Source organism: Pseudophryne corroboree, chromosome 7 (genome assembly GCF_028390025.1).
Source record: "Pseudophryne corroboree isolate aPseCor3 chromosome 7, aPseCor3.hap2, whole genome shotgun sequence".
NCBI lineage: Eukaryota > Metazoa > Chordata > Amphibia > Anura > Myobatrachidae > Pseudophryne > Pseudophryne corroboree.
In genome coordinates, this window is record NC_086450.1 from 241,931,350 (window position 1) to 241,955,802 (window position 24,453).

The window sequence follows — 24,453 nt, forward strand, 5'->3', positions numbered from 1 at the left end:
ATCTTGATGTGGTGTTGCAGTTCCTGCAATCGGATTGGTTTGAGCCTCTACAGGAGGCTGAAATCATGTTTCTCACATGGAAGGCGATAACTTTGTTGGGCTTGGCTTCTGCTCGATGTGTGTCGGAATTGGGGGCTTTGTCCTGTAAAAGTCCCTATCTGGTCTTCCTTGAAGATAGGGCGGAACTCAGGACTCGTCCACAGTTCCTTCCTAAGGTTGTGTCGGCTTTTTTTATCAACTAACCTATTGTGGTGCCAGTGGCAACTGACTCCTCAACTGCTTCAAAGGCCTTGGATGTTGTGAGGACTTACGTGAAGATTTATGTGAAGAGGACTGCTCGTCTCAGGAAATCTGACTCTGTTTGTCCTCTATGATCCCAAGAAAATTGGGTGTCCTGCTTCTAAGCAGTCGATTTCTCGCTGGATCAGGTTCACCATCCAGCATGCCTATTCTACGGCAGGATTGCCGTGTCCAAAATCGGTTAAGGCCCACTCTACTCGTAAAGTGGGTTCCTCCTGGGTGGCTGCCCGGGGGTGGCTCGGCCTTACAGCTTTGCCGAGCAGCTACTTGGTCTGGTTCAAACACGTTTGCTAAGTTTTACAAGTTCGATACTTTGGCCTCTGATGACCTCAAGTTTGGTCAAGCAGTTCTGTAGGAGCCTGCGTGCTCTCCCTCCCGTTCTGGGAGCTTTGGTACATCCCCATGGTACTAATCAGAACCCCAGCATCCTCTAGGACTTAAGAGAAAATAGGATTTTAATTACCTACTGGTAAAACCTTTTCTCGTAGTCCGTAGAGGATACTGGGCGCCCGCCCAGCGCTGCTTTATCCTGCAGTGGTTATTTGGTTCAGTACTACCTGGTTCCTAGGTAAGTTCTGTGTTCGTTCCTGTTTCAGTACTGTTTCAGCTGTTGCTGAGTTCTTCGGCCTGTTGGCCGAATTTGCCTTGTATGTGTGAGCTGGCATGAATCTCGCCACTATCTGTGTATTTCCTTCTCTCTAAGTATGTTGTCTCCTCGGGCACAGTTTCTAAACTGAGTCTGGTAGGAGGGGCATAGAGGGAGGAGCCAGCCCACACTGTTAAACTCTTAAAGTGCCAATGGGTCCTGGTGGACCCTTCTATACCCCATGGTACTAATATAGACCCCAGCATCCTCTACGGACTACGAGAAAAGGATTTACCGGTAGGTAATTAAAATCCTATTTTATATATATATATATATATATATACATATATATATATATATATATATATATATATATAAAGTATAAAATGTGAGTTTTTCTTGGGGGGGGGGGGGCAGGGGGCAACACATTATTTGGCATTATTTATATTTATAAACATTGGATTGTGAGCTCCTTCGGTTTTTATTCAAGGAAATGTAAACATTGAAGAAGATACTAGGTTTGTCTGAGTTCCTGTTCTTTTTATTTCGTTATTTAATAGAGCTGAGAGTATTATTTGTGACTATTTAATACCCGTTATGCTTAATTATTCCATGTACAAAAGTTTATTAACCTTCCAGTGGCCCCCAAGCCCCCTGGCACCTACTTCTCTTCTAATAAACAATGTAATTACATAAACTTCATTTACGAAAACATGCGGCTTGAATTTCCCTTTTGTTTCCTGATATATTTCCAATTAGTGTTTAAGTCCTTCTTTCACTGTAGACCAACAGTAGTGTAATTACATTTAATTGTGGCATGAAGGCTGCAGTTTTGGCAATTAATTACGACAGTTCCTAATGAATTGTGATGGCTCCTGTATGGTGGCTTCTGGTGTATAAAACTCTGTCACATGATAAACCATACAGCACAATTTGCGTTACTATTCATTGTCAGAAGTGATCGGGGAAGTGACATTCAATTAATGAGCCAAACCTGATTATTTGGTGATGAAGAGAATATTTTTTGTGATTGGAAGAGAAAGCACTGGCGAGTTTAACACTTTGAGAACCATGATTGTTATCCCTGACAGCGTACCATGGTAGTTTGTTTTACTGTATTATAATGTTATCCATTTTGCAGAGCTTTGAGAGAGGTGGGTAAAAGAGGCATCTGCATGTAGTCTCAGACAAGACAAGAGCACTGGATTAGTGATACATCCATAGCAAACACAGCTGTTAAATAGTTTCACATGGACTGAGGGATAGGGAGAACTAGTAGAGCAGGTATTCCCATCCTCAGTCCTCAAGGCACACTTACAGCACAGGTAGTAGTGTTATCCAGGCTTCAGCACAGATACAATAGTTAAATCAAAATAACTGAGGTACTAATTAAGTCCCCTGTGCTAAAGCCTGGATATCACTAAAACCTAGACTGTTAGTGCACCTTGAAGACCGAGGTTGTGAATGCCTTCAGTACAGTGTTATAAACTTGGGGAACTGTTGGTATAGCTCCACTGCCTTACATTATATGTGCTCCCTCCAGAGTATGTAATAATGGATAACTTTATTGTAGTGTTGTCTTGGATTTCTGTGTTTGGGAGGAAATGCCAAGGGTCTGATGTCACCAGTGGATGAGAGAGACACTATAGGTGGGTGCTCGGTGAGCGACATCGCTTAGTGTATCCCCTCCTGGGCCGTGCCACTCTACAGCGGGCATACACACTGTGCGATATCGCTACCGATATCTTACAGTGACATCATGCCGCGGCCGGTCGGAGCATGCAGCTTTGGACAATGAATCCATATTTAGCTGCATGCACGGCTGAGACTGAGGGACGCTCGCTTCTCGTCAGCTGCATACACACTGGGCGATATAGTGAGCTATATCACTCAGGAGGGGAAAAATGAGCGAAATAGTTTATTATATCGCTAAGTGTATATGCACCTTAAGGGTGACATCAAGTTACTGTAGGTGTAACTAGTTCAGCTAAGAGGTGCAATTTTGCACATTGGGAAATCTATGTTGTATTATAGCAGCACTAAACTTAAAATGTGGACCAATTTAGACTTGCAAAAATGCCCGTCCAAGCTCAACTCTGTATTGCAGTGTAAATCTAAAGCTGTTTTCCATGCATATAACTAAAAAATTAGTCAGCGACATAGCGGATACACACCAGACTATATGCCCGATATGTCGGTCCGATACACCACATCGGACGATCTATCGTCAAGTGTGTACCCAGTTTAATTAGATACACCACAGGACAGCTGTGGGGCACTGTACAAATGCATCTGATTCATAGAGCTAAGCCCTGCTATCAATGGCAGCAATAATATGAAGGCTTTGGTTGTAGGAGGGCATATGCAAACCAATAAATTAAAAGAATCTAATAAGAAAAGACACTGATCATTAAAGCATGTGCATCACGCGCACTGCAGGTGGGATAGATGACGGAGACGTGAAAGTGTGGAGCTTCTGGCTGGTGCCCTAATAAATCCTCCAATTGTGCCCGTTTACAGCTCCTCTTAGCTCCAGGTTCATCCGTGCTGAACACCCAAGTGGGATCTCTACCTGGTCGGTGGGGTCTCGGAGCCGGGGGAGGCCTCCAGCCTCCTTGCAGCTTGAGGTCTGTGCACTCTCTTGAAGGCGGGGACTGGATTTCTGCAGAGTGCGTAAGTGTCTCTCGACTCTGCAGACAGAGCGCCTCTACCTTGACACATAGCCCTCCGCTGACCTCCGATACTCACCGCTCCGGCGTTTGCAGACAAAAGCCGGGTGTTCGCCTGTGGAGAGGTGCGGCGCTGTACTGTGGGAGGAGGTGCTGGTCCCGCCGCAGTCGTGGCTGCTGATTGCTGTGGCACCCTAGGTCACGCTGTGTCGGGTCCTCCTCCGCTACGCCTGCATTCTGTCTCTTGGCGTGTTGGCTGGTACACACCAGAGGCTGGCCGCCTCTCTGTTAATGCTGCCGCAGACTGAAGGGAGCCGTCTGTGCCATATAGAGCTGTGCAGCCATCTTAGCAGGAGACGCTGAAGGTGGGATTGCAGGCTGTCAGTTTGGAGTGCAGCTACAAATAAAATTATAAAATAACACTGCTGCCAGTCCCTGTGCAAGCCCTTCCCAACCCGTCATTATTTATTATCAGGCTGCACCTACATCTGCACGTTGCCCATGTTGTGACTAAAAATGACATTCAGGCTATGATGGCGGACTTGAAGAAGACACTTACCTCCAATTTTCAGCAATTATTTGCCGACTTACGCAGTGAACTGACCACCCTCTCCAGCCGCATTGTCGCTGTGGAATCTAAAGTGGACTGCAATTCCAAAGGCCTGCTGGAAACATCTCAGGACATTAACTATCTGTACAAAGAAATTTAATTTCTTTGTGACAAAACCGAAGATGTCGAGAACAGGGAAAGAAGATGTAACTTTCGCATTTAGAATGTCCCTGAATCGGTCGCGCCTCAGGAACTTGAACCGTACCTGATTTGCCTGTTCCAGCTGCTAGTCCCTGCCCTTAAAGATCAACCATCCCACATCGAACGGGCTCATGGAGCTCTCCGACCGAAACCCAGGTATGGCGACCCCCCCAAGGATGTGGTGCTGAAATTCTTGTCTTTTAAAACTAAGGAACTGGTTTCCAACTCTAGCAGATCCATGCCTCGTATATTCTTCGAGGGGTCCAACTTACAAGTTTTTCAGGATTTGGCTGCTTCCACCATCATTAAACGCAGGGAACTGCGAGACACCACAAAAATCCTCCGTGATAATGGATGCAAATACAAATGGGGTTTCCCATTCTGCTTAATAGTTGATGGTCGTCCAGTGTCGGTGAGGGATCCTAAAGAAGGAACAAACCTAATCCATAGACTTCAGTTTTCTGCGTCCGGGGTTGGTTGCTCCTCTGGTAGCCCATCCAGGTCTTAACTGCAACCGTTCTGCAATTAAACGGAGGTATCATATTTGGTTTCTATTGAACTCCTGTACAGTATCTGTTACATGTGGTCCAGGATACTTGGACTTCTTGCTCCTTCCAGGGACTGTAATACACACTGCTCATGCTTTATTAAAGCTATTCACCCTCTGTTCCCCGTGGCCGTGTTGTGCAGTACTGGAGGGAGATGGTATTGTTTATTTTCTCTTAGCTATCTCTTTTTGCCATGTTATTATGCCTGTTTTCACTGCATTCTTACTGTTACAGTATTCTCTATGCAGCTTATTGTATTGTTTGCCATTGTGTAGTTCTTTATTGTTACCAACGTACTCTGGTTCTGGGTGTATAGTTCCCAGTCTACTCATCCTGTGCTACCCCCCTCACTCATGGGACTTGCTTGAGGGCTCTCATACCCACTTGGCTCTTTTTATTTTTTTATTTTTTTTATATTTAGTATACTTAGTATAGCCCTCCCAACACCTGGGTCCCATGGATTTGCTTTTTGTTAAAGCTAACCTGTCTCCCTGCCCTCTGGGACCCGATTTCTCTGAACCCCCTCCTCTCTGGTGAGGAGTTATACTGTTCACACTTTCTTCCCCCACTCTTTCCAATTCCCTCCCCTTTATCAATACTGCTCCATTTCCAATACTCTAGGTTGTCATCTTTAGATTTTGAATTACATACGGTGACTGTGCATTACCACTGACAATATGTCTATGCATGTGCTCTCTGAGTGTTAAGGGTCTGAACTCACCCTACAAACGTTCACTCTTATATAAAACGCTTAATACCCACCATGGGGACATAGAGTTTCTTCAAGGAACCCACTTTAAACGAGGGTCTCACCCTTCGCTTAATTCTAGGCGCTTCCCCACTGTACTGTATTCCTCCTATTCTTCAAAGAAGAACGGGGTGGCTATTATGTTTAGGGCCTCAGTCCCCTCCCAGATCCTTTCTACTACAGTGGACAAGGAAGGGCGATACATCATCCTCGTATGTCAAGTGGGTCCTCAGGTTATGACATTGGTAAACCTATATGCCCCTAATGTAGGCCAGAATGGCTTTTTCCGTAAACTCTTCATTGAAATATAATCCCTTCGCAGGGGCATGCTTTTGGTAGGCGGGGACTTTAACTCTGTAATATCCCCTGAGTTGGATAGAAGTAGTCCCATGCCATTCTCCTACTCCCCCGCCAACCCCAGGGGAACCCTAGGAAACACATGGCTGAGGCTGGCCTCTTTGACACTTGGCGGGCCCATTATTCGACGTCCAGGGACTACACGTTTTTCTCTAACCCCCATGGCTCCTATTCACGTATTGACATGATTCTTGGTTGTAGTGGGAAACTGCAATCATTATTGAAAGTAGATATTTTTGCTAATGTTTGGTCTGACCACTCGATAATTTTGGCTTCCATCAATCCTTTAAACTCTTTGGGCGGCCGCCCTACCTGGAGGCTGAATGTAACTCTTCTCCGCATCCCCCATTTTAAGAACCATATCAGATCCCACATAGAGGATTATTTTAACCTTAATGTTACTGACAATGTCCCTCTTCCTACTATCTGGGAAGCACATAAATCCATTGTTAAAGGGGCGATGATTAAATATGCCACACATAGAAAAAGCAGAATGAGAGGGTTGTGGCTCTCACCTCTCATCTGACACAACTTGAACAAACCCGTAAGTTATCTCACTCTCCACATGTCCTTTGCCAGATTTAAAGCATTAGAGGGGAACTCCAATCCCTCCTTGCGGAACGCACAGAAAAATCCCTTCGATACATGAATCAAATATTTTATGAAAAAAGTAATAAAACTGATTCATTATGGCCAGCCAATCTTAGGGCAAAAAGAGCCTCACAGACCATTCTGGCGCTTAGAAATGCGTCCAATGTCCTTAGTTATGACACTGATTCCATTAACACCTTCCTCTACAATTATTATAGATCTCTCTACAACCTTGTGGATCCTGCGGCAGGCCCAAATCTACCATCGGGGGTAGCTCAGGATTTCACTTCTTAATGCAGACAATAAGCTCTTCACAAAGATACTAGCAAACAGGTTGAACACATATTTGGTCCAGTTAATTGATGCTGACCAAATAGGGTTTGTCCCAACTAGATAGGCCCACGATAATATGAGGCGGGCGATCAATCTGATCTCATATATTACTAGACATAAATTGCCGTCAATTCTTTTATCATTTGATGCAGAGAAGGCGTTCGACCGCCTGTCTTGGTCTTTATGTTTCAAACCCTGCGGTCCTATGGTTTTTGCGGGAACTTTTTGTCTGCAATACAAGCACTATATCACAATACCAAAGCGTCTGTCTCTACCAATGGTCTCTCCTCCCCCACCTTTGGTTTAGGCAATGGCACTAGGCAAGGGTGCCCTTTATCTCCTCTGCTCTATGCCCTCAGCATTGAGCACTTGGCTGCCCATATTTGGATGAACCCTGACGTCAAAGGGATTTCTGTTCAGGGCTTACAGTATAAAATTCCCAACTTCCCCGACACGCTTAGAATCAAATTTTGGGTACGTATGGCGACCAAAGTAAATCAAATATTTAGGGATCCAGATTACAAAGCATTACGACCAGTTATTCAAGGCCAGTATTCTTCCGCTATTGCACAATATTAGAAAAGATATAGCTAAATGGGATCACCTGTGCATTTAATGGACTGGTAGAATTCATTTGATCAAGATTAATACTCTACCGCGGCTGCTTTATTTGTTCCAAACTGTTCCCATCGTAGTCCCGACTTCCTACCTCTGTTCTGTGCAATCTGTGTGTGGTAGATTTATTTGGTTAAATAAAAAGCCCAGACTTAGGAGAACCTGTCTCGCCAAATCAACGGCTACCGTGGGCTTAGGTCTCCCCATCTTTGAACAGTATTTTCAGGCTACACAATTGAGCCATATTGTGGCTTGGCACACGCCTGGGGGCTGTAGGAAATGAGTGTCCCTGGAAAGCGACCTTATCAATCACTATTCTGCTAGTTTCCTTCCATGGCTTCCCCAGCACCTGCGGCTAGCCTCGGTACATGATGTTCCCTGTGTCCACTTAAGGTATGGGACAGTTTGAATAAGAAACTCAAACTATTACTTTATCCTTCCCCTCTAACCCTACTATGGCGTCATCCCCATTTCTCCATGGTATGTTTATCTTCCTACATGCACCTATGGCTTGCAGCGGGCATAACTTGGTTTTTACACATTTCTGAAGAATTTGCTCCACAAACTTTTCGGGCTTTACGTGAGAAATATGATATACAGGAGTCTAGATATTTTGACTATCTGCAGATTACCAGCTTTGTACATTCCTTAAGTACGTCTTCTAAACTTAGACGCCCGACTCCATTTGAACGTATCTGTACTTATGACCCATGGCGGAGAGATATTATCTCTATTCTCTACTGACCGGCTCCTCCTCCAAAGAACCATTTGAATTAGCTTGGGAACGTGATTTGGGGATCACTTTGGAGGAGGAGGAGGAGTGGTCGGTGATCAAATGCTCGATTGCCAAAACATCTATAAATATGAACTTTAAGGAAAAGGCCTTTCAAGTATACTCAAGGTGGTATATGGTACCTGAAAATGACATAATATTTTTCCTTCGAGTTCAGACCTATGCTGGAGACAGTGCGGATCTAGGGGCTCCTTCTTTTATGTGTGGTGGGATTGCCCGATGGTTAGTTCTTATTGGGATATCATATTTGCCCTCATCGGTACAATAGACTTTGCACTCACATCCTTAACACCGCCAAGCTTTTAATAGCAACCCAATAGAAGCAAACTATGGCTCCGTCCGTACAAGCAGTAATTAATAAAATGTGGTTTGGGCATCGATGGAGTACATTACTTCCTTGCTCGTTGTTTCTGTGCCTAAATTTTTAAAAACTTTGAGCCCCTGGTACATGCATTTCCATAGACTACTGCCGGATACCCTATAATAGTCATTTCTAATCTGTACTTGACACCCTTCAATGATGCACATCTTGTTCCTTTACTAGCTTCTTTAAAATTCCCTTTTCTCTAGAATCCATAAGGGATATTGGGGAGATTAGTACGATGGGGTCCAAAGGAGCCATGGCACTTTAAATTTCTTCACTGGGTGTGCTGTCTCCTCCCCTCTATGCCCCCTCCCACAGGCATTTTAGAAAAAAGTGCCCTCAGGAGAGGATGCACATCTCTACAGCTCCAGAGAGTTTTCTTCAATTTCTTTTAAACGTTTGTTATTTTCGGTATGCTGTTAGGGCAACAGCATACCTGCACCGTGGGAGTTAGGGGGATGGGGCCGTCACCGACCTTGCGAGGTGCAGAGCCGCTTCTCTGCTGCAGGTGGTCCTGAGGGGTGGTTGTTCAGCGGAGCACTGCGCCTTGGCTGTCACAACCGCAGCACGCCGCACACACCTAACATATGCCTGAAGGTGGCGACTGTTGTGAGTACAAACCGGGGGCCCTACTAGGGGGGTCCCCCAGTTCAAAGTGCGGTTGAACGCAGGCGCAGAATACGGGACCCTCCTGGGGGGGAAACCTGCTAGAGCCCTCCTTGTAGACTGGCTTCAAATAGCTTGAACTAGCAATTGTGTGATGTTTTTAAGCAAACAGGAGACATTGCCAATATAAAAAAAATCACTGTAGCTCCGGTGCCATTGGAGGGGGCGGAGCTACCCCTCCAATGGCAACAGAGCTACGGTGAGACCAGAGGCATTTTGGCGCCTTCCTTTGCGTAATGCAGCCACAGACAGCACACACAGCGCTTCCTGCCTCACAAGACATGCTGTAAAACTGGTACAGGGTGTAGCAAAGGGGGAGAGCTACTATTGTACACTATCTGGTCCCTCTACAGAAAAGAAATTATTAGTGTTACTGTGATATAATCACAGCCTCACTGGGACTGTGCAGCTAGGGGTGTGCTGGTGTCTCTCTCTCTCTCTCTCTTTCTCTCTGTGTCTCCTCTCACATACAGTAAGGGCATTCTTGATCAGTATTGCTGTGTGTGTGTGTGTGTGTGTGTGTGTGCGTGTGTGTGTGTGTGTGTGTGTGTGTGTGTGTGTGTGTGTGTGTGTGTGTGTGTGTTCTTGTGCTTACTGTGAAACATGGGTAAACACAAGTGTATGTCACACTAGATTCTCTCCAGTATCATCTGATTCTTTTTATTATGAACAGTGCAGCCAATCTTCACAAATCAGCGAAGGGACTGGGGGAGAGGGCCCAGAGCCCTCCTGGCTAGGGTCTCTTAAAACTATGATGTCTGATAGGTCATCCCAGCTCACTGCAAATGTATAGAAACCTCAGCTACTACAACTGGCTGTTGCAGACTTAGTTGCTAGGACAGATGTTACACAGCATGCAAGCGTGGTTTGCAATGCATGCACTTCTCTCTGATTCAGATGAGGAAATAAAGGAGGATGGGGAGGACTTGGATCCCGTTAGTGGGGATTCCGATTCTGCTCAGGGTATACACTCATTCTGGCTATACGGGACGTATTAAAGCTCCCTCTAGAGGACGCTGCGTCACAGCAGTTGGTTTTTTTTTTACAAAAAACAAGCCTACTGTCACTTTCCCTGATTTTGCAGCGTTAGATGACTTATTCAAATTAGCCTGGGAAAAAAAAGCTCCTTTACTATACATCCTGGGGACAGTAAAATAGAGAGTACACTCAAATCTATTTACATGGCAGCAGGTGTATCGCAAAGGCCGGTCATAGCGGGTTGCTGGATGACCTATTCTATTCCTTTATGGGCCACTCAAATTCAGGAGGGCCTCTCCAGGGCTATGCCTCTGGTCATTATGGTGACCCTCCTAAGTCACATTCAGGACACTACTCGCGTCCTGTGTGATTCGCTCAAGGAGGCGGGGAATATTAATGCTAGGACTTCTGCCATGGCAGTGTCGGCGTGCAGGGCTTTGTGGTTGCGTCAGTGGATAGCGGACGCAGAATCAAAGCGCAGTGTGGAATCCCTCCCCTTTTCAGGAGAATGGCTCTTTGGGTTGAGTTGGATACGTGGATTTCCAAAGTCACTGCCGGGAAATCCACGTTTCTTCCCTCTGGGGCCCCGCCGGCTAGGCTTCCTACCCGGGGCCGTCTGTTCAGTCATTTCGGTCTAACAGATTTCGTTCTAGGGCCAGAGGTGCCTCCATTGCAAATAGAGGCGCCAGAGATAAGTCAACAAGACTTGCAACCACCGGTTCTCAGTAACCGAGCACCAGTTCTGCTTCCAGTAAGTCCTCAGCATGACAGTGCCCACCCACCCCGAGGAGATCTCGAGGTGGGAGTCCGACTGCATCATTTCAGCCGCATCTGGGAAAGCTCCTGCCAGGATACCTGGGTAAGGGACCTCATTTCTCAGGGCTATTAGCTGGAGCTCGACGGTGCTCCTCCCCAACGATTTTTCAAATCAAGCTTTCCAGCTTTAGAGTATATGCAGGTTACGTTGCAACAGGTCATCAAAAAGTTGGTCCAGTCCCACGTCATTGTTCCAGTACCGATATCACAATGAGGCAGGGGTTATTACTCCAACCTGTTTGTGGTTCCAAAGCCGGACGGCTTGGTACAGCCAATTTTTAACCTAAATTCCTTGAATCCTTAGCTAAAGGTTTTCAAGTTCAAAATGGAATCCCTGAGGGCAGGTATTGCGAGTCTGGAAGGACAGGTGTTCCTGGTTTTCCTGGATATCAAGGACACTTACCTTCATATTCCAATTTGGCCACCTCATTGAGCTTTTCTGAGGTCTGCCCTACTGGACGATCACTACCAGTTCCAGGCACAACCCTTTGGCCTGTCCACAGCTCCGAGGGTATTCACGAAGATGATGGCGGAGTTGATGTTCCAGGTCCAGGGGGCCCGTGTTGTCCCTTACCTGGACAATCTTCTGATAAAAGCAAGATCGAGGGAGCTTTTATTGCTCCATACCGACCACACTATCCAACTTCTGTCACGCCATGGGTGGATTCTCAATCTACAGAAGTCCCATCTGGAACTGACTCAGCGGCTCCTGTTCTTGGGGATGTTACTAGATACGGTGGCCCAGAAGGTGTTCCTCCCAGAGGACAAGGCGAGAACACTTCAGGAGATGGTCCGCATGGTGCTCCGACCTACACGAGTATCCATCCATCTTTGCAGCAGATTGTCTGGGAGGATGGTCACCTCCTTAGAGGCGATCCAATATGGGATGTTCCATGCCAGAACATTTCAATTGGATCTCCTGAGCAAGCGGTCCTGATCACATCTACAGATGCACCGGACGATTCGGCTGTCACCTCAGGCCAGGATTTCCCTCCTGTGGTGGCTGCAGTCCTCCAATCTCCTCGAAGGCTGGAGTTTCGGGATTCAGGATTGGATCCTCCTCATTACGGATGCGAGTCTGTGAGGATGGGGTGCTGTCACCCAAGGGGTGCAGTTCCAGGGCAGGTGGTCAGCCCACGAAGCCCTCCTTCCGATCAACTTTCTGGAACTTCGGGCGATCTACAATGCTTTGCTTCAGGCCTCTCCTCTGCTCACAAATCACGCGATCCAAGTTCAGTCGGACAACGCCACAGTGTGGCGTACATCAATCGGCAAGGAGGGACAAAAAGCAGAGCCTGCATGCGAGAAGATACTCCTCTGGGCAGAAAGACATGCAAGAGCAATGTCGTCAATCTTCATTCCGGGTGTAGACAACTGGGAAGCGAATTTCCTCAGTCGTCACAACCTCCACCCGGGAAATGTGGGGACTCCACCATCAGGTGTTCCAGCAGATCATCCAGCGGTGGGGCTGCCCGCAAATAGACATGATGGCTTCTCGTCTCAACAAGAAACTTCACTAGTATTGCTCTCGAACCAGGGACCCTCAGGCGAGGGCAGTGGACACACTGACGTCGCCTTGGCCTTACCGGCTGGTCTACCTGTTTCCTCTGATTCCATTGCTCCCAAGGGTGCTCAAGCGAATCAGACATCAGGGAGTCCAGGCAATTCTGATTGTCCTGGATTGGCCTCGGATGCCGTGGTACTTGGATCTTCTGGACATGTCCGTCGAAGACCCTTGGCCTCTACCACTAAGAAGCGATCTTCAACAAGGACCGTTAGGAACATCCTAGCTCACAAAACCTGTGACGTTAAAACACTATCATCATGTCTGGAGAAGATATGTCTCTTGGTGCGTGGAACGCACGTATCCACTTGCAGAGTTCCACTTGGGACATTTCTTACATTTCCAGATTTCATCTCTCTCTCCATTTTCCTCCAGAAGAAATTGGCACTGTTGCCAGAAGTTCAGACCTCCTTGCAAGGGGTACTCCACATACAACCTCCTTTAGTGCCACCTACGGTGCCCTGGGATTTGAATGTGGTGTTGGAATTTCTACAGTCCTCCTGGTTTGAGCCTCTGACGACTGTAGAAGACAAGTACCTCACGTGGAAGACGGTGATGTTATTGGCCCTGGCTCCTGCTAGGCGTGTCTCAGAATTGGGGGCCTTATTGTGTAAAAGTCCATACTTGGTCTTTTACGAGGTCAGAGCAGAGCTCAGGACTAAGCAGCAGTTCCTGCCGAAGGTGGTCTCTGCGTTTCACCTGAATCAACCTATTGTGGTTCCATCCAGTTCTGACACTTCTGCTACGGAGGAGGCATTAGATGCGGTGCGAGCCTTGAAGATCTATGTCAAGGGGACGGCTCGGATTAGAAAGACGGATTCCTTGTTTGTGCTCTGTTATGCACAGAAAAAGGGTTGTCCTGCTTCGAAACAGTCCATTGCTCGTTGGCTTAGGCTTACTATCCAATAGGCCTATGTGTCGGCAGCCTTACCTGTTCCTAAGTCTCTGAATGCTCACTCTACAAGATCTGTGGGCTCTTCCTGGGCGGCTGCCCAAGGAGTCTCGGCCTTGCAACTATGCCAAGCTGCTACCTGGTTGGTGAAGAACACCTTTGTGAAGTTCTACATTTTTGATACCCTGGCCAAAGAGGATACCCAGTTTGGGCAGGCGGTGCTGCAGCAGTCTCCGCACTTTCCTGCCCGTTGTGGAAGCTTTGGGACAACCCCATTTTACTAATCTCCCCAATATCCCTTATGGATGCTAGAGAAAATAGGATTTTAATTTCCTACCGGTGAATCTACGAAGAAAAGACACAAAAAAAACTATAAAAACACCTTTTGACCTGTCAACCTAGAACATGTCAACCTAGTTACTGTCGACCAATAGTGTTCGACCTAGTTACTATCTACCTTCCATACCACACCCATCACAATGCCCAACAGTAATACCGCTTACATTTAAATCTGTTTACACATAATGCCCACAGTAGTAGATCCGCTTACACATTTAATGCCCACAGTAGTTGTGCCTATTACACGTAATACCCACAGTAATGCTGCTTACACATAATGCCCATAGTAGTTATGTCCCTTACACAATGCCCACAGTAGTTATGCCCCTTACACCAAGCCCACAGTGATAGTGCCCTTACACAATGCCCACAGTGGTAGTGCCCCTTACACAATGCCCAGTGTGGTAGTGCCGCTTACACACAATGCCCACAGTAGTAGTGCCACTTACACACAATGCCCATAGCAGTAGTGCTGCTTGCACACAATGCCCACAGCAGTAGTGCCGCTTGCACACAATGCCCACAGCAGTAGTGCCGCTTGCACACAATGCCCACAGCAGTAGTGCCACTTGCACACAATGCCCACAGCAGTAGTGCCACTTGTACACAATGCCCACAGCAGTAGTGCCACTTGCACACAATGCCCACAGCAGTAGTGCCACTTACACACAATGCCCACAGTAGTTGAGCCTCTTACACAATGCCCACAGCGGTAGTGCCATGTCCCAGAACTGCCCCATCCCAGTTATAATCACCAGCACTGTCCTCCCCCTTCGACCATAACTGCACCCTCTTCCTCCCACAATTATTATGACCAGAACTGCCCCCTTACTCCCACAATTGTACCAATGTCCCATAAGTGCCTCCCCTTTATTTTTCAAAAAGCATCCAGACCATTTACAATTTGACCTCATGGGGACGGCCTAGTACACTTACCACTCTTCCTGGTGCAGATCTCCTCCTGTTCCCTCTCTCTCCCAGCATAGTTGCAGTTTCCTCTGATTGGTGGATAGCTCCAGCCATCCACCAATCAGTGCTTGTATATTCCCATGATAGTGATTGGTGGAAGGCTGGCGTCATCCACCAATGAGCATTACTAGCAGCCAAAGAGTGTACAGAGCACAGTGTACAGCGGAGCGGCTGTCTGGGTGCGAGTAGTGAAGAGCAGCATGTGACCAGCGGCCCCGAGGCTGGTAGAAAGAGCTGCATGGACGCTGCGTACTGATTGCAGCCAGACAGCATCTCTGCCTGCAGCTCTAAATGGCTACAAGTGTACTGGCCCAGGTGGCAACTGACACCCTGCCCCCCGCCTCAGCCCGCCTTTGTCAATGACACTGAAATTCCCAAACACCTGTGGTAATTTGTGGTTTTACTGGCCTATGTATATTTCAGTTTTTTTGGGGTTATTTGGGACAATTATGGTGGATGTCACATGATGAACGGCATTATGTCATGTGTTAAAATGTGTCTTAACATAGAAAACAGACTGAACAGCACTGGATATATGTACCGTATATACTCGAGTATAAGTCGACCCGAATATAAGCCGAGGCACCTAAGTTTACCACAAAAACCTGGGAAAACTTATTGACTCGAGTATAAGCCTAGGGTGGGAAATGCAGCTCTACCCGTACACAGACCTCATAGTGCCAGATATGTCCCACAGTGCCAGATATGCCCCACAGTGCCAGATGTGCCAGATATGCCCCACAGTCCCAGATGTGCCAGACGTGCCCCACAGTGCCAGATGTGCCCCACAGTGCCAGATGTGCCCCACAGTGCCAGATGTGCCCCACAGTGCCAGGTGTGCCAGATATGCCCCACAGTGCCAGGTGTGCCAGATATGCCCCACAGTGCCAGATGTGCCCCACAGTGCCAGATGTGCCCCACAGTGCCAGATGTGCCCCACAGTGCCAGATGTGCCCCACAGTGCCAGATATGCCCCACAGTGCCAGATATGCCCCACAGTGCCAGGTGTGCCAAATATGCCCCACAGTGCCAGGTGTGCCAGATATGCCCCACAGTGCCAGATGTGCCCCCACAGTGCCAGATGTGCCCCACAGTGCCAGATGTGCCCCACAGTGCCAGATGTGCCCCACAGTGCCAGATGTGCCCCACAGTGCCAGGTGTGCCAGATATGCCCCACAGTGCCAGGTGTGCCAGATATGCCCCACAGTGCCAGATATGCCCCACAGTGCCAGATATGCCCCACAGTGCCAGGTGTGCCAAATATGCCCCACAGTGCCAGGTGTGCCAGATATGCCCCACAGTGCCAGGTGTGCCAGATATGCCCCACAGTGCCAGGTGTGCCAGATATGCCCCACAGTGCTAGATACTTACGCTCCGTCGCTCCCGCGCTGTCTTCTGAAGGAGGGACACAGAGAGCGCAGCACGCGGCTCTCCTGTGTCCCTCCTGCATCTCCGGCGGCAGCGGCGTGTGTTAAAGGAAGTGCCGGTTCGTGCACTTCCTTTACCACTCAGACGCCGCTGCCGCTGGAGATGCAGGAGGGACACAGGAGAGCCGCGCGCTGCGCTCTCTGTGTCCCTCCTTCAGAAGACAGCGCGGCAGCGACGGAGGGTAAGTATCTAGCACTGTGGGGCATCTCTGGCACTAAAGCTGACTCGAGTATAAGCCGAGGTGGCTTTTTCAGCACAAAAAAAAGTGCTGAAAAAGTCGGCTTATACTCGAGTATATACGGTAGTTTACTTTTATGGTACAATCAGGGTGCAAGAAAGTTGATTCGTTTACTGAACTCTATTTTGGTTTTCTGTATATCAGTGATTTCAGCAAGATGAAAAGCTGTCTAACATTTGTCCGTCACTTGTTACATTGCAGGGTGTCCTCATTGCAAGAGCTCGATTCCCGATTTCATTATAGCAGCTGATGAATTCAAAGAAGATCGGAAGGTAGGTCCTTAGCAGGGGTGTGTGGTGAGGTAAATGGCTCTGGAGGCACTGGCTAGTACCAGAGACAGATTTACACACAATATATGAGCAAAATGATTCTTGTGGGCATTATACACAGGTGCAGCAGTATATAATGCTGGAAATTGGTTGAGTATTGATCAGAGACGTGCAGAAAGACAGGCTCACCTGCCATAGACTTTTTACTCCAGAGTTTTGACTATAAAACTTATTTGAATAATACAAAGAAGATATTTCTAATATATTCTTTGTATTTTTCATATACTTTATGCAATCGAACCTCTGGCTTATACATTAGTATGACACCCCACTGCACGTCACTGGTCCCTAGCATAGTAACACAAACTGGGTGCGATTTTCTGGAATGGATAGAAATATTTTAAATGTAAAATTCCCTCTCCTGGCAAATTGGAATAAAACACAAATATACAGCGCTTCCAGAAAGTATTCACGGCGCTTCACTTTTTTTCCACATTTTGTTATGTTACAGCCTTATTCCAAAATGGAATAAATTAATTTTTCCCTCAAAATTCTACACACAATACCCCATAATGACAACGCGAAAATGTTTTTTTTTTTTTTTAGATTTATGCAAATTTATTAAAAATAGAAAACTTAGAAATCACATGTACATAAGTTTTTACAGTCCTTGCCATGAAGCTGAAAATTGTGCTCAGGTGCATCCTGTTTCCACTGATCATCCTTGAGATGTTCCTGCAGCTTAATTGGAGTCCACCTGTGGTGAATTCAGTTGATTGGACATGATTTGGAAAGGCACACACCTGTCTATATAAGGTCCCACATTTGACAGTGCATGTCTGAGCACAAACCAAGCATGAAGTCAAAGGAATTGTCTGTAGACCTCTGAGACAGGATTGTCTTGAGGCACAAATCGATCGGGGAAGAGAGCCGTAGTCAGGGGGGTGACCAAGAACCCGATGGTCACTCTCAGAGCTACAACATTCCTCTGTGGAGAGAGGAGAACCTTCCAGAAGGACAACCACATCTGCAGCAATCCACCAATCAGACCTGTATGGTAGAGTGGCCAGACGGAAGCCACTCCTTAGTAAAAAAGCACATGACAGCCCACCTGGAGTTTGCCAAAATGCACCTGGAGGACTCTCAGTCCATGAGAAACAAAATTCTCTGGTCTGATGAGACAAAGATTGAACTCTTTGAATGAATGCCAGGCGTCATGTTTGGAGGAAACCAGGCACCGCTCATCACCAGGCCAATACCATCCCTACAGTGAAGCATGGTGGTGGCAGCATCATGCTGTGGGGTTGTGTTTCAGCTGCAGGAACTGGGAGACTAGTCAGGATAGAGGAAAAGATGAATGCAGCAATGTACAGAGATATCCTGGATGAAAACCTGCTCCAGAGCGCTCTTGACCTCAGACTATGGCAACGGTTCACTTTTCAACAGGACAACGACCCAAAGCACACAGCCAAGATATCAAATGAGTGGCTTCTGGACAACTCTGTGAATGTCCTTGAGTGGCCCAGCCAAAGCCCAGACTTGAATCCGATTGAACATCTCTGGAGAGATCTGAAAATGGCTGTGCACCGACGCTTCCCATCCAACCTGATGGAACTTGAGAGGTGCTGCAAAGAGGAATGAGCGAAACTGCCCAAAGATACAGATGGAACCAGCGTTCTCCACCTGCCTAGTCACAGGCGTGCACTCCTGTCGTAACTAGGCGATCCGTAGGCCTAGTCACTCCGGCAGTGCACCAGCCGCTTCCCATTCAGAGCTTCTTTGTCCGGGCGTGCACACAGAGACACTCTCCATTAAAGTGAATGGGGAGCGACTCTGAATGGGCGCGCACGCCTGTCTAGACGAAGTCGCTCACAGTGACTACGTGCGCCCAGGTGGGCGTGCCTAGTCACGGACGGAGCAATAATAACGGAGGCTCCATCTGTAGGTGTGCCAGGCTTGTGGCATCATATTCAAAAAGATTAGAGGCTGTAATTGCTGCCAAAGGTGCATCAACAAAGTATTGAGCAAAGGCTGTGAATACTTATGTACGTGTGATTTCTTAGTTTTTTATTTTTAATACATTTGCAAAAATCTCAAAAAAAAACTTTTTCACGTTGTATTTATGGGGTATTGTGTGTAGATTTTTGAGGGGAAAAAATGTATGTATTCCAGTTTGGAATAAGGCTGTAAGATAACAAAATGTGGAAAAAGTGAAGCGCTGTGAATACTTTCCTGATGCACTGTATTTTTCTGTATAGAGAATAATATCTGTTAGCTCTTTTGATCAGTGGCTGCTTTGAGAATTTATTGCAGTCAGCAAATAGCCAAGAATAATGTATTGTTAGGATCATTTTTTCGAAGTTTAGTTATAATAGGTTTTGTGTTATTGGGGTCATATGATATGATTACCTGCAAAACCTTTTTCTTTTTTTAAAGTCTTTACATTTACACATTGACACATTTATATCGAACGTGTTACATTGTAACTGCTTAACAAATGAGTTTTATCGTGTATCTATTTGAATTCAAACTAATCAAGTAACGGTAATTATCAGCTGCAGATGCAATTCTATATGCATAGAGCTTAAAACATTATTTTAGCTGGAGCACAATGAGAAGCTTCTGATTATTGTGAATTGACCTCTTATACTGAAATTTCTTAAATCATTAGTGACTGTAGTGTTATATGAAATTGTGTCTGTTTCTTCAGAGGAAAGAAGATTCTCATTTGGTTCTTAATGGGGCAAATAACAGATGTTTGTATTTAATTAATATTGTTCTGCTTGTGTACAGCTTGTGCAGAGCTGTAAACATCTTGCAATGTGTACGAGTGTGTGTGTGTGTGTGTGTGTGTGTGTGTGTGTGTGTGTGTATATATATATATATATATGCCTTTTTGTGTGAGTTAATTTAAACCCAACATTCTGCTGCAAGTCCACATGAGCCGCATTTTGTTAATTGTGACAAATTAGTGGTTAATGAGAAGCCAGTGTGCTTGACTGTAAACTGATTAGATTTATGGAGCAACCCAGTCGGTAAACTTGATCGAGGAAATGTTATGAATGTTGGGCAATTTGTAATAGCCGTGATGTGCGGGAATTTCTGTGAGTCTGCCCATATTTTTAAAGGGACAGTCGTTTACAAGGCAAACCTGACCTCATTTTAATTTGTAAATGATTGCCGCTTTAAAAATAGGGCAGACTTGCAGAACTTCTCGCACAACTTGCACATCACAGGCTATTACATATTGCTCCTTGTGTTTGCACATTCAGCAATTTTTTCCTAACACTTGAAGCTGTGAATTACTCTCTATGCACAGTGCAGACTAGAGAAACCGATATCAGTCACAGGACCCTACCCATTGCCTGACATGCTTTTTTGTTGTTTTGAAGATTGCTTATGCAGCTGTCGATTGCACCAAAGATAAGAATCAGGAACTGTGCAAGCAGGAAGGAGTAGATGGGTTTCCCACCTTTAATTACTACAACTATGGGAAATTTTTTGAAAAATATAATGGTGAACGAGGGGTAAGTGGTGTTCTCCGACAGTATTACAGATGGTAATTGTGACTGGAGGGTCACTAATTCTTATTTTGCTTATGTGAAATCAGGAGTCGGGGTTTGTTGGTTTCATACGATCGCTCAGAGAAAAAGATCACGTCAAGCTGGGGAAGAAGAAGGAAGAACTGTAACCTCTGTCCCTCCAGGGCACTGCAGTAAGATATCGAGGCCCAAGACACCTGACCAACCCATCTCAGCGCACCAGGACTATTCTCCCTTCTTCCAGGCCTCAGACATTCGGTCCAACTCCACACACTGTTACCGGCCTCCAGTACCAACATATCCAGCGGGCCCATCCTAATGTACTAGGACTGTTCTAACTGCTTACAGGCCATAAACATTGTCGGGTCCAACTCAACACACTGATATCAACATCCCAGATGCCTCCAGGACACAAATATCAAATGGGCCCATCCATCCCAATGCACCAGGACCATTATTTCAGCTTCCAGGCATCTGACATTATGGGGTCCATCCAAGTGTACTGTGACAGGATTCTCAGCTTCCAGGTCCCTAGCACTTCAACTGCACCAGCTAATGATGACAGATTAGGATTTCATGAAAAACAGCTGCCATTGTACATATATATAATTATAAAGTGAAAAAAGAGGTCCTCCTTCTGTACCTTATACAGGTAAAACAATGCGTTGAAAGGTATCTTTATCCCCTAATCACCCAATATGGTATCTTTCTTGCATCAACCAGACCAATTGGGAAGATAATGCCTCCAAGGAAATATCAGAAATGGCTCCTCATAGTGTTTTAAAGGTTTATTTACAACATATAAAGAACATGTATTTACTTGCATAGGTATACATTGTTTTTTACCATGTGTATTTCTTATGACCATTCTATGCCAATAGTGTTCCATACAGAAAATGAATTAATAGCACTTTCGCAGTTTGCTCTTGTAACTAGTCTCCCATGATTTCAGCAAGTGCTGAATGGTGAACACAAGTGTTATAAGTAGATGGACCCTTTAAAGTCTGTATTTTAAAATGGAACTAAACTAGAAAAATGACTTTGCTTTGCTGATTATGATATCATTCATTTATGATATCTTGCTTTAATTGAATTCTTTAAATCTGAACATAGGAGTTGCTCATTGGACACTGCCCTATTCCTGTGAAAATAGATTCCAAACCATAGGCATGAAGGGATAGTAGATTACCTTATATTCAGCAGACATTTAATGACTAAGCCTACAAACAAAACTTTATATGACCTTGTTTTATTTAATAAGGCTATTACAATAAACTAGCATAACATAAATTTACTTTCCAGTCCAACCCCGCTTGTTTTGAAACCCATTCATCACAGCCTCCCACAGTCATCGATGGCAGAGTTTGTAGGACCGTTGTTAGTCATCATTAAATCATCATCATAGTTTATTTAGAAAGTGTCACAAGGCAAGGACATCCAGTTCTCAGTGTCACTTTTATAAATAGGTGCCTAATAATTTAACATGTCTTTAGTTCCACGTTAAAGTCCTGTATAGTCTAGTCATGTAATACTGTTTAAAAAAAAAAAAAGTATTTTCTTTTTCTAATTTTATATTATAATAGTTAAAAGAGATTATCAAATATTTAATGCGCTGAGGTTTCCAGTATAATATGATGTTTATGCCAAAAAAAGATTACCTGACGTTGTATTATTTATAATTTTGGGAAAGTATATTACATAATGATGTAGAATTTTTGCCTGCAAGCAGTGGTGGGAACTAACGGTCTTTATAATAGAGCCCATCTATTCAATAGGAACTACTGATAGTCGTGATTGTGTTATAGTCATTTTATAGAGATAATGATTAATGCAGCATTTCCGAATAATGGTTCAGCCCACAAAATGGCAGCCTTCAAAGCGCGTATTTGACAGGTACAGTTAAACGGTGACTCTTCCAATGGGTACAGGCCCCATTTGAATTTGTGAAATTGCTTTGCTCTTTGCCTCGTGTGGAGTGAGGGAGAGTGCAGTAAGTTGAGAATGTTATGTTTCATATAATCACCTTTTTACCATGACCATTCCCAGTGTTGAATTACTACTTTCCACACCTGTTCTACATACTTTATAATGTAGTGAATTCAGTTTGCTGAACATTTGACCTGTTTACTGGGGTTTCCATCGGGAAGTAACAAATCCATACTAGGTCTTCTGGAAGCGGACAGCTTCACATCACTCAGGGACAAGTCAAACACTCTGCCGAATCTCAAATGCAGTGATTGTTACCACCGTTTACACACTTTCTGTAGACTGTTTGGACTCTAAAGGGCAGGTGAAAAAGCCAAAAAGATATTTTTCTCTCTATTTTCTGTAAACTGGTTGGTGGGGGGTAGGGTTCCATGTTTAATCTACATGCAGTTAAAATGTCATGCCTATCATTGTATTTCATACCGTATAAATGCAAAGTGATTTTTGATATGCAAAGTTAAAAATAAGCGCATCATTTGTTTACATTCCTGAAACAACGTTATCTTAAGATGTGTGAATTTTTCATTGTTCTTTTGGTTGTGTTTTTCTTTTTTTGTTTGTTTTTTAAAATGCATTCTTAATTTCAGGCTGGTAGCCATGAATGTGTTCCAATTATATGGTATTCCCATTATGTGTTTAATCTGTGATTTATTTCATCTCAAAATTAAAACTATTTTACAATTTATTTTAGTACATGTGTTTATTGTGTGTTGACAGTAGGTGGATTGCGTAAATATACAGAAAAGTGCTGTGGGCTAGTGCTAAATGCATTGTTGTATGTAACTACTGTCAGATATTTAGCAGCCAGGCCTTAAGACTCAGGAGAGAATTACATAAGAATCAACATAGTGTGTGCCAGTTTAAACTGTGGATCGGTCTTTTAAAAAATCATCTCATATTGTACTCCATATAAGGTAAATTTGTTTTCGAAAAAAATTTTTTAAGCCTTATATTAGCTGCTGGATAGAGTTGGAACAGTTGTACTTACCGTACATTTCTTCTTTATGGGGCAGAAATACTCTTAAATAAAAGGGTTTATTTAGATTAAACATTTGCTTAAGTAACTCAAATATAAGTTATGTATATACCTGAACACCACCTATCTGGAGTCCGTGACCCCCCACCCCTAGAGGAGAAGTTTAGATTAGGTTACAGAAGCGGCGAAACATCACAGCACATTTATATCTCAGCCACATGTGTAAGTAAGCGCATTTAGGCTCATTCCTTAATAGAAATCACTGATTCTTTTTTTTATTATTGTTGTTTTTATTATTATTAAGTCATTTTTATTGGAATTTTACAAAATCGATATTACATACAGTACAGCAAACAAACAATGCAGTAAAAGAAAAGAACAAATTAAATTTGTAATGCAAAGGGGTTACTCAAGATAAACAGTGTGGAATTTTAAATGACAAATATATATCAGAGAAGGTGGAATTATACATCAAGAAAAAAAGATAGACTGTCAAGAACAGTTACATCAAATAACAGTGAACTCATAATCCAAGAGCCGCTAGAGAATAAATTAAGGAATATTGGTGAAAACATAGTCTGCCTCTTGTGAAGGTTTGGAAAATCAAGCTATCTTTAACCAGAACTTGTTGAACCTAGACATTTTTAGCTACGCACGTGTACTTCACGCGTGACAGAGTGACATTGACCAAGGAGAGCCAATGGCTGGACCCATGAGGGCCATTTAGGTGCGGACTACACAAACTTTAGCCGGCATGAAAATATTTATAACATATTATTTAGTGAATTATTCAACGTATCATCTTCAATAATACCCAATATGCAAACTATGGGGGTAAGCATCACATAGGGAACCCCCATAGAGGCCAACACCCCAATCACTCGGGTACAAAAGGATGAAACCAGACGCAAGGATGAGACCAAACCAAGTGCCAGAATGTACTGTTAAGTTCGTTTAACTTACAGGGAAAAAGCAGTACCTTATAATACTATGGTGCGGGCCGCTGAATGCAGATAATACCCATACGACGTGAATGCATGTAGGGTATGCACGCTGACACGCTATGCGCACTATACAGCGACACGTGTGGCTGAATACACTTCTATACCCAAACAAGAATGGAATGCGACACCAT

General features: G+C 44.8%; 1 protein-coding gene across 1 annotated transcript in view; it reads left to right on the forward strand.

The window, feature by feature from the left end:
- The window catches only part of PDIA5 (protein disulfide isomerase family A member 5), a 295,349-nt gene extending 272,322 nt beyond the window's left edge, over window positions 1–23,027 (forward strand). Inside the window, exons 15-17 of the mRNA XM_063934059.1 lie at window positions 16,747–16,817; window positions 20,207–20,341; window positions 20,425–23,027. Coding sequence (XP_063790129.1) covers window positions 16,747–16,817; window positions 20,207–20,341; window positions 20,425–20,505 — 287 coding nt within the window. The 3' untranslated portion in view covers window positions 20,506–23,027. The remainder of the gene's footprint in view (window positions 1–16,746; window positions 16,818–20,206; window positions 20,342–20,424) is intronic.
- Window positions 23,028–24,453: the final 1,426 nt, after the last annotated feature.